This window comes from Ciconia boyciana, chromosome 5 (assembly GCF_034638445.1).
Source record: "Ciconia boyciana chromosome 5, ASM3463844v1, whole genome shotgun sequence".
NCBI lineage: Eukaryota > Metazoa > Chordata > Aves > Ciconiiformes > Ciconiidae > Ciconia > Ciconia boyciana.
In genome coordinates this window covers 51095128-51106821 of record NC_132938.1, presented here as the reverse complement: position 1 = coordinate 51106821, position 11694 = coordinate 51095128, and the positions used below count along the sequence as shown (strand labels likewise).

Below are 11694 nucleotides of genomic sequence, written 5' to 3'. Positions count from 1 at the left end.
AAAAAAAAAAAAAAAGTAAAATACTGCAATACAACAATATCAAGCCACAGGAAAGAACAAAGAACTATCACATAAATAAAGCAGAGTGTGATTCGATATTGCCTGAAATTCTTCTATATCCCTGAATAATTCTACAGGCTGGTAAAGCAGGAATTTCTCAGATCACAAACCTCTCTTGCAGGAAAATGTACAGGAGAACAGTTCTGCTTTCTTCTAACTGTGCTCAGCTCATGCCACTCTAATGGGATTTCCCTTAAAGTTTTGTTTTAAATAAAAACTTACTGCTATCATAAATATTAACTAGATGCTGAATGTCCCAAATCCTTCATTTTGTTCAGATGATGATCCTTATCTGTTTCAGGACACTGGATACCTTTCACCACTGATAAGGGCACAGAGAAAAGCAAGGGCTGTACAGCTTTAGTGATGGTAAAGGTAGAATGAAGTGAGACTTGTGGATTCTGGAAGTAGCTGATAACACTCCCTTCACCCAACAAAGAGAATCATAATTAACGTCTTCTGTAACACTGAATTCCTGTGTTAAACATTCCTGTACTGAACAAATTGTTGATGAACAGCAGCAAGGCATTTGCACTGCACAACTCAATACTGACTGTGTACCTGGAAAAAATGTTAATATTCATTTGAAAAGAACACTGGCAGAGCCATGAGATCCATCATCTCACATGTCGTATGCAGGTCTCCTTTCACCTCCAAATAATTATCTCTGCCAACAATCAATTCTTGTGGTAGAAGAACGCCAGCCATTTGAAGAAATGCCTGCTTACTTCTGGGACAAAGAGGGCTGCAGCTGACGGACGCACGCACCAGATGAATCTGTTCTTTCCCTCAGGAGCAGAATTAGGCTTTGCAGGGCAATTTCATGGGGAATATGTTCACTTTGAGGTAGATCTGCTCTTGCCAATCATGCAGCACTTGTCTAAAACCAACCCAAGAATGTACTGCACTAAGGCTGAAGGCAACAGGATTTATTTCCAAATGAAAATCAATTTGAGCATTACAAATTGAAATACAAACTGAGATTAAACTCTCATAAAAATCAAATCCGGTAAGACATGTGCCTGCCCAATACTATGTCTAAAAACATATGCCCTTTCAAATTCAAAGCTAAAGTTTAAACTCTATTTGATGAAGTGTAAAATATCCAAGGTGTACTGTCTTATTTGTGTGCTGAGAAGGCAGGTTGTTCCAGCTGGACTAATAAAAAAAATAATAAATATTCAACTGGTCCCCTTTATAAGCAGTCTGAAATTAGAAGGCTGCAGCTCTGAATTACTTTACAGACGAGTTTTTTGCAAGGAGTTAAAAATGACAGATTTGACAGCTTTTATTCCACAGCACACTGGCTCTGGATCTGGTTTCTTCCCCTTCTAGCATGAAAACAGCCACTCCACTGCTCAAGCCGCAACACAAAAGCAGAATGCAGTTATCAAATGAAAAGTGTTTTTAAGTAAGGCTTTTCATGCAAAGATACCATCCTATACAGTATTTCCCACTGCAGCATTCCTTCTGTTTTTTCCTTTTATCCCTTTCATTTCCTCTTCCTGATCCTGGATATATGTAGTAGAGAAATCAAAATGGTCGTGTATCATCAGACACTGAAGTGATTTTTCCTCCCTCCACTGCTGCTGTCTTGGAGCAGTGTACACAGCTACAGCAATATTCCCTTGGCTGCCAGGCACTTGTGGCAGCTCAACAGCCGGGACCTGTTCAGCAAACTTTTTTTGCAAGACATCATAAGCATATCAGCTTTCTGTTGATATCAAATGCCCTCAATATCTTACTACTCCTTGACACTACAGCAGCACAAAATGCAATAGCTTCCAAGCACTGCAATTTTTTCTGTGATATCTTTCTAAAAGATATACATGCTAAAAATCACACAAGAAAGTTGTGCTCTGCCAGCCGTTCCAGTATCAGGATATCCTTCCCTGCACAATGCAAGTGTTCCAACTGCTCTCCTGCTGCATTTATTCTGAAGACAACTTGCAGTATGTCTTGTGTCTTTGTGCATCACTAACAATAAACAAGATAGGAGTGAAGAGAGGCTGGTGGCAATTTCAAGCTCTGCCAGAAGAAAAAAAAAAAAAAAAAGGAAAAAAGAAGAGGTCTAGTTTCACTCTGAAAGCTCCTAAATGATCCAGCCGTATGTTCCATAGTTGTTCCTTTGCGTAAAAGCTTAAGATTAACGTCACTAAGTTTGGATGTCTAAGCAGTGAGAAAAGTTGAACCACGCATTCACAACACATCACACAGCTCTCCATGTTGTTAACCATCATAGGCCAGAACCTGCTGCATTTCTGAAAGGAAATTTAATTTTTCAATGCTTATTCTTTCCTGAGAAAACCATACCTCTACCTGAAATCTGGAAGCAAATGTATTACACAACAAGGTTATTCAAAACCATTTAAGTCTTTTGTGTGTGTCTAGATAGATGGTGACTGTTATCAAATCTATGATCATGAAAGGCTGGCAACATGCTACTCCAACGCACAGAAATAATTGTATTATGCAAAGATCCATAAAGCCAGGTCCTTCTAACAGAGCAGAATGAAGCAATTTCTGCTACCATCATGAATAGGGACACTTATGTGTCTAACGTGACTTTAGAAAGGCTCATTTTCTCTTGCAGAAGAATAGTTTCAACATTATCCTTTAGAAACATAACAGTTAAACAAATCGCATTCATAAAATCTTCACGCTTGCCCAAGATACCAGTGAACTTGCATGCTTGCAGGTCTTTCTTTCCAACAATCATTCCAGTTCAGAAAAGACTAATCCTTTTTTGCTGCACTGCTAGAAAGCCAAATGTCTTTCTGAACATACTAAATTTCCCATGTATCTGTAAATTCAGACAAGGAGCTAGTTATAAGCTACCAACTATCTAGCAATACAACGAAACAGGATGAAAGCCACTTTTTCATTAGTTCAGCACCTTCAAATGATTTTCTTTTTAAACAAAGGATTTCGACCATCTTCAAAGATACAATCGTGACACTTGGAAGATTTGCTCATGGGTCTAATAAAAAAATAGTTTATGTTTGAGGATCCTTTAAAGATCCTTTGCTTTTATTTTTCATAAGGTACTTTGAGGATATTCAACATCAAATAAGCAGTGGTGAGAAATGCTGTTTCACACTGCAGTTCAGGCAAACAAATAAAAACTGGGTATGGCATTTAAAACCACAGACATTTATGATCAATATTCTTGAAGAAAATTTTAAGAAACCCCAAGGTTTCTCACCTGTGCTTTAGATGTACAGTTGACAGAAAACTTCTGCAAACTCAAGTAACAAGCTAATGAAAATATCTTCACTGACCATGGAATGGTATTGCTTAGACATACCATGCTGATGTGCAAGCGATGTGCACCAAGGACGACTTCACAGTTCAAATTACAGATCTAGTCTGTGTCCTCAGTAAGAGCCAGCAAGACACTCCAAAATAAGCAATTTGTGGGTACAGGTTGACTCTTGGCAATACTAGAGTTCTTAGAAATATTTCTATAAAGTAAGTCTAGATCAAGCACATGTTATTCAAAAAGTCCTTCACTTTTTATTATAGTCTGACATACTTCAAACAGCAAATTTACACAGTGATAAAACTGAGGATAATTAAATCCAGTTCCAAGACCACGAACCATCTCTCATTCATCCCAAGCAAATTCCCTAAAGCAGTCTTTACCATGCTTCAGCCCATTTCCCAAACATACATACTTCACATGTTATCTCACTTTTGCTGTCTGACACAGATCACAGCTACTTCTCAGGAAAACAGCAGTTTCTTCTCTATTGCTAAAACAATCACAAATGATTTTCAATCTACAAAACTTTACATGACTTTGTCTCCTAGATCCATTACTGGATTTTTTTTGTGGATCAGCTGTCTGCCTTTTGGCACTGTATTTCAGAAGAAGAAAGTTCCACTTTCTTTGAAGCCCCAGTTACTCATCTTTTTCAAATTGTTACTCTCTCTCTATTATCAGTAGTGGTTTCCAGAAGGTAGATTAAAGCTGACTTACACAATACCTTTCCTTTGATGGAAGAAATGGTTGCAAAGTAAAGAAAATACGGTAGGTCTCATCCATCCACACTTCAATAAGCATTTGATATGGGATCACATGGGAACTGAACATATTGAAAGGGGGAGAGCTGCTCAGTGATTGGTTGTGGGATAATTTTGTTTTAATATTTTCATTAATGATCTTGCTACAGGAGAATGCTGAAGGGCATGAATATGAAAAATTAGCAAGAAAAAAAATCAAGATTATCTGTGTACTACGAGACTACAGGAAAGGTCTGAGTACTACCATGTTATGTCTATTAAAAAGGTAAACATGATCCCAGTATGCATTAGTCCAGCATTTACATTAGAGATATGGAAGTGCCATCATGTAAGGCAGTAAGGAAATGAATTCCATTCTCATTGCCTGAGCTCCAAGATTTCCTCTGGTGCTAGTAAAGAGAAGGGTTATAAGGATGATTAGGAAATGGCAATGTTCCTTTATGAGGGAAGACTAAGTGTTTGAGGCTTCTAGCCTACCAAAACAAAGGCTAAGAAGAATCAGTTTGTTCACTGCAAATACCTCAGCAAAGAAAGCATCAAAATGGAAAAGAGGTATTTAAACTGCAGGAGAGTGCTGTTCAAAGAACAAATGGATATTCACGGTGAGGCTGCTATTGCAGGCGGACTAGATTCACCAGCTCGTGATAACCCTCTCTTGTAAAAAATACAACTAGACAGGATCAAAGAGCTTAGTACATCTGACTACATCTTATTAACTAACTAAAATTCAAGGCACAAAAAGAGTAAACAGGAAGAAGCAGCTTCCAGAAACACAACAAATGGAAAAAATCAAAAACCTGTATCATGCTTCAGGGATTAAAGCTGCCACGTCTCAACAATCAGAAACAAAGAAATATCAACGTTAAGAGCATCTGATGAACTGAATGCCTACAGTCAAAGCATGAGCAAGAGGTCAAATGATAATATACAAGCAAGACAAACATTTTAGAGTGATTAAATATGCCTAGTTAACTAATTAATACTCTAGAGTTTACCCCATCTGGGAACTTCAAAGTGCTTCATAAGCCTTAATGACCTACCTCTGACGAAAAACCATTATGACATTACGTACTATTTCACAGCTAAGGAACTTTGGACGCCGATAGAGAGACCTGATCCATTGCAGTATGGAAATATATCCTTAATTTTACCTATAAGTGGTCTCCTGCCGTGCACTTAAGTGCTTTGCTAGATCATAAATGTGAATGGCTATCCTCAGAATAACATAGCAAGCATATACCAGGATATGAACGAAGAATGGGTTTTGATAACCACCGTGTACCTCTATTTGCATACTGTCAACTGAAAAAACAATGGAACACACCACTCAGCATGGTTCTGTAGATAATTGTGGACCACTCACCACCATCACTCAGTCCACAAATGACTTGCTGATCATGATTTAGGAAACCCTGCTTGAGGACATAAAAGAATTACAAGCCATCATCAGAATGTGCTACTGACACAAACAACAAAATTGGGCCATTCCAGTAAGGATGACGTCTTTGAGCTTGCTCCTAACCTGGCTACACAGAGCTAGATTTTCAAGGGAGCACTAATTTAAATACCTCCAGTATAGTAGCAGGCTTTCCAGAAACCCTCAGCACCAGAAACTCCTTGTATTTCAAAGCAGGTAGTACTTGGGTATCAATATGCTTGAAATTCCAGCACGTCCAGTTCAGTGCCTACCCAAGTACCATCAGTACTGAGTTCACGTGCAAAATCAGATCCATAAAGCCATGAAATATCTATTCCTATAGCAAAATGAATTTTTTTTCACTTTCAGTGCATAGGTATGCTACTAAGAGTGAATCTGGGAAAATGATAATGAATGGTTTTAATGACTATAACTGAGACCTCTGGCCCTGCTTCCCCCCCTGGGGAAAATCTTGGTATGTCACCACTGCATCAGGATTCTCAAATGCAATAAACTCTGTCATAGTGGTGGTGTTAAGCTATTTTATGATGCCATTAAAGTACTATGGAAGTGAATCAGCTACTGAAATCTGGCAATGAGCTCTCATACAGGCTTATAAATTACAATTCATTGTTTCAAAATAAAAAGACTTAGTATTAACTATGCATACAATTACATTGCTCGCACCTCCTAGCACGTCAAGAGTGACACACTAGATTGTTATTACAGGTATATTTATTCATTTCTAGCTACCTGAATGAAGACAAAGACTCAAAGAGAGTAATGTGATCCCCCTTAAAAGCAAAAATAGGGAGATCATTTATATTTTAACCAATGCAAAGAAAGTACCCATCAAGAAGAGTTTCTGAAAAAATTAAGTAGCCAAGTATATCATTACCATGAATGTAAAGTTTGCTGCTAAAACTCAGAGAAAGATCATTCTGAAATACTTCTGAAAGATGCTTAAAAGACATCCTAAATAAAGATAGTTATACTTTCCTCTGCCTTTAAATAACTTGCTGAACGTTGTGTTTCTAAGCAAGCTTCACAAATTCCTTTGGTCAGCACCTATCAATGGCTAAAGGGCATGGCAAAACAACCTGACCAAGAGAATAAGAAGCAAGCAAGGACTAAGGGATGCCCAGCATTAGACTACTAAACTCAGTGTCAGCAAACTCAGACATTGGATATTTTCAAGCCAACAAGATAAAGCAACCTAGATGACCACATTTATTAGAAATGAGTAGCAAGATTCATTAAAAATGAGTAAGCTAGACTCCTAAAGCCTGTATTCAGTTACTTGGAGAGAAGACCTAATTTTCAAATGGAATTCCTGAACATCCTGTACTGATTTAAGATAAACACACTTCAGGGTTAACACGAGAAGCACAAGGCATACAGAAGAAAAAGCAACAGCTATCATAAAAACTAACACTGTATTTAACCAATATAACCCTTCTTCTTGCCTTTTGCCTTAAATAAAACCTATTTAAGTACATTTACCTTTGCTCCATGTTTATGCAGAACTTCCATGACATCATTATGAGCTTTTTCAGCTGCAACATGCAAAGGCGTCATGAAACTAGGGAAAAAAAAAAAAGGAAGATATTAGTTTTACATTCCCAGTATGAGAGTGTCCTTTGGAAAATTCAAAAATTTCAGAAACGTACTCTTTGTTTTTCTCATTAACATTTGCTCCTTTCCTGAGCAATAGTTCTGTAACTTGCTTCCGCTTGGGATGCACAGCGGCCACAGCACAGTGCTGCAAAAAAGTAAATATAAATTATATTTCAACTACACAGATGACAAACAGCTTTAAGAACCATGACTTCATCTCTTAATTATTCTGTTGAACATCAGACTACAAAATTTACAAACAGAATCCATCATATTTCTGCCAAAACTTATAACATACTGAACAAAATACAAGCTAATGATCAATGCTAAATTATTCTACTCGGAAAAACAATTTTCACTTTAAAGCTATTTGTCACTTACTTACAAAAAAAGCGGTATGTTCCCAACAACATTAACAAGGTATCAGGACAAAACCAGCACATAATGCACAAAGGAGGTAAAGACAAAGGGCTTGAAACAGCCTAACTTTCTAGAGAGGAACTCCAAAGGGGTCCATTAAGATTCTGCTGCTGTTGTCAGATTAACATGACTTTTGAATGTTGCTTTGTTTCTTCTTCTATTTCAGTGTGTACTGAACTTGTTAACCTAATGGCAATTCTGTTATGCACCCAGTTACAAATTATATAATAAACAAACAGGCAATAAAGTTCTCAGAGTATCTTCTTTTCCGTGGTATGAGAAAGAGATGTCTTTCACATAGTGCTCTTCAATGCTCAAGCCTGCCCTTGTGGGAACACCATACAGCCCTTTGCTAGGTGTAACTATTCTCCTGAATGTGGCTGGGGTGTCATTGGTTTGTCTGTGCATTCGGCACCCAAAAGCAAGTGCTTTGCTCCCCAATTTTTTCTTTCATCCTCTGCAGAGACTAGACCAAATCTGTCCTGACATTTTCAACAGTGGCCCTACCAATGCATTCCTGAGGCCTGAAATTACAAGCATGGTTCCAGATAAGTTGAAAACCATGCTTTAAAATCAGTCCAGAAACGCTTGTCTCAAGTTTGGATGTCTTAAGATAGCAGACTACAAGAAATAGGAGATACTTTTGAGTAGTTTTGTTTATATGTTTACCCATGTTTTAAACCAGTAACCCGTAAAAAGCAGAGAGCCTCCTGGAACAGAGTTCTCAAACTTTCCAATAGCAAAACAATAGCCTTTACAATGAGATGGACCCCAAAGAGAATGCTAATAAGTAGTAATAGTACCGATAATCATCTTTTGCCCAGTTTCAGCTTTCACTATGAAGTAACTGCCACTCAAGCTTCCACACCGCTGTTAGTCAGCAGAGCATGTCCAAGTTTGCAAAGGCAAGCTTTGTAAATAAACGTTAAGATCAACTTTTGCTCTGAAGAGTGGCAGTATTTTTGAGGCTTTGCGGATAATAACCTATCTGTATTTCCTGCCAATATGATAAACCAGCACTAAAAGCAACACAAATGCTGAAATATTGCCAAACCTCAGAGCAACACAGACATAAACCAGGTGCTTGCTTTGGCCTTTGTGGGGTAATAGGGCACAGATCCCAGTGCCCCATGGTAAAAGATACCATGCTTAGGACAGGAATAGCTCAGTTAGATTGTACATAACCTCATCTGATCCTGGAAGCTAAGTCCTGTCACTTGGATGGGAGACCACTGGGAAATCTCAAGTATGGGAGGCAAAAATTGAGAAATCACAGTCAAACACTTACTGAACAGTGAACCAAAGACATCAATAGAGCTAATATATCCCATTTTTCCTAGCTGTCTCTGCAGAATGAGCAGGTGGAGAAGAGCAAAGAACACCACAGGACTATGAAGTGATCATTACACAGCTAAAGAGATGCCACATATCAGCAGCTGATATACTCAGGAAGAAAAGGATAATATCATCCCAAATCTCCTATTGTCTTCATGTTCAGCCTCTAAATATCTCTTCTCTGTCTTGCTTTTAAGTTCAGGCTAGGATGCTAAGTCCTTCATGGAGAGAACAGAGCATATGGATGCTTGGTACTCAACACACAATGTTCTGATCACAATCACAATGTTTGTAACACTAAATATGCAGTTGTACGCCTGCAGCTCAGACCTACCACTGTGAAGAAAATGTTCCATTGGAATGAGGTATCATAACTACAATGGTTTTAATAATACCATCAGCCCCTCTCAACTTCAACATCTTCACTGCATCTGGGATACTGGCTGTGTTCTTTGCCTCCACTGCTTCTTCAAACAATGAAGAGCAGGATGCTGGCAAGAAAGTCCCAAAGACCCCTGCTTCCATAGCTAATGTGGTATTGTCAGTACTATTCCAATCCTGTAAGACCCTATGATATACACCTAGCATCTATTTTCACCACAATTTTATGTACCCTATGAAGAAAATCTGTAATCCAAGTTTGCCCACATAAAACATTAAGGAAGCACTGGGCCATTGGAATAGAAATTAACCCCAGAAAAAACACAGCAACTGACCAACAAAAAAAAGAGGGTGATGGGGAAAAAAGTAAGAGAAGTGAAAAATGAGCAGGTGAGGAGTGCCTGGAGGGCTCCTGTAATCTACCAGGAAGAAGAAAAAAGTGGTTAAAAAATTATATTGTGCTTTTTCTATAATGGTGATTTAATTTTTATATATAAAGTGTTTGATGGCAAATCCTTAATCTCAGATGATGAATATATTTTCACAGTGTAGAAATAAAACTCCTCAACTAGCACTAGCACCACATTTATCATAAAACAAATGGATTGACTGTATAATCTCACCAGTGCAGTCTCATGCGACTGTGGCTGCTTGAAATTAATGATCTCCAAAGCAAGTGTCTTTTTCACTTTGGCTAGGTCTGCCTCTCTGGCTGCTTGCAGTAAAGAGTGTCCTTTGAATTCATCTGTTAGAGGAAAAAGATGCATTTAATATTCAGCAACATGTCACATTTATAAATGTTATTGGAGAAAGGTAGCTATAGTCAATTAAGAGGAAGTAAGAGTATTTCTGTACATCTTCAGATAGTAGCTGACCTGGGACACAGAACATGAAACATGGTTTACTGAAACCACAGGGACATTCTAAAGGAGAGGGGAAGTGATTCCTTGAGTAAAATCCTTATAGCTTTTCCCCCTCTTATCCTGCACGCACGTGATATGAAATGCATACATGACCTCTGAATTACCTATGTATGTGTTCAAGTGAGCACAATGCTATTACATGCTCTTCAGAAAAAAGCATTACAGTTGCTTTTCAAAAACCTTATTGTATTTACAACTACAAATAATACAAGGTAAAGCCTGAATAAATATGTATAAAATAATATAGGTATAGAATTTAAATATAAAATATTAAACTATTGGTCTTAAAGAAAGCTAACCGGCTAAGCATTTGAAGCCCGTCTACTACAAAGATGAAACAGGTTTTGATAGCAGCTATATCTTTGCAAGTACGGAGAAGTAATTTTGTTATTTTCAGTGTCACATCTTGTTCAGTTCAGCAACTAGTTCATTTTAGTTTTAAATAATTTTGAATTTGAAAAGGACTAAAAGTGTTTCTCTTAAAATGTACAAATGAAAGGTAGGTTAGCAAGAATGATGTCTGAACCTGGGAATTGGGGGCAGGGGAGGAAGCTCAACAATCTCAGTAAAAATATTATTATTTTTCTTTCATAAGCAAGCTTGAAATGTTAAGCTTGTTAAGACGGGCTTTCTTCTCCCACCCTTGTTTTAACATCTGGTGCATTTGTGGATTTAGAAATAAAAATAAGTATATCAACTTTTAAGTTTTCATTTCAAATAGAATTCAAATTTATTTGTAAACAAAGCATTACTCAAAGCACTAATACAAATAAATCTTGAAATAACAAATAAATGTAATATTATTCCTAAAGTATAAAACCAAATAACTCAGGAATATACTAAACATGTTATTTTGGGCATGCAAATACAGGATGTCTCCTCAAGAAATGGCAAATTTGGCATAACGCTCACATTTGTGTACATATTTCAGTGGATATTAACGAACATCTTTCCCCACTCCTCTCCAGGAACTATAAATGCAGAAATAAAACAAAGTTTAAATAGATTTTTTTTTTTTTGCTTGCTAATTAAAACAAATGGTAAATTAACCTGCCTCAAAGCCAGAAGCATCTCTCAAGTTGGCCCAGAATAGAGAAGTAGCTAAAAGATATTAACGCCCTCCTCTTTTCCCCTAGAGCAAAGTTTTCTGCTGCACATGATCTCACCACCTTCACATGCAAAGAACAGCGGCAGATGACAACCTGACTAGCTGTGATTGTGAGTGGTACAGGATCACATCCTTAGTGTGCCAGGGGGCTTCTGCTACACTAGGAAGCTGACAGACAAAACGAAAAGCTTATTTGTAATTGAGTTCAGAATCTACTTCAAGAAGGAGTTTTCTGTAACTTCATAATGCTTTGTTTCCATACTTGTCTCAATTAATTATCTTTTACAGTTTATAATAATGAGAAAACAAATCCCCAAAAGACGGCAAAGGCAGACAAATTCAAATTAGAGCTGAAACATTGTTTTGTAAACAGCATAAGGATTGCAAAGACTACAAAAGAAAGTGCT

General features: G+C 37.5%; 1 protein-coding gene across 2 annotated transcripts in view; it reads right to left on the bottom strand.

Annotated features, from left to right (window-relative positions):
* TNKS (tankyrase) overlaps positions 1 to 11694 on the bottom strand; it is a 145102-nt gene that overhangs the window by 31232 nt on the left and 102176 nt on the right. For both annotated transcript variants that reach the window (XM_072861357.1, XM_072861358.1), the window contains exons 9-11: positions 9880 to 10001; positions 7174 to 7265; positions 7007 to 7085 (exon numbers count right to left, since the gene is read on the bottom strand). In XM_072861357.1, the coding sequence (XP_072717458.1) occupies positions 7007 to 7085; positions 7174 to 7265; positions 9880 to 10001 (293 nt within the window). The remainder of the gene's footprint in view (positions 1 to 7006; positions 7086 to 7173; positions 7266 to 9879; positions 10002 to 11694) is intronic.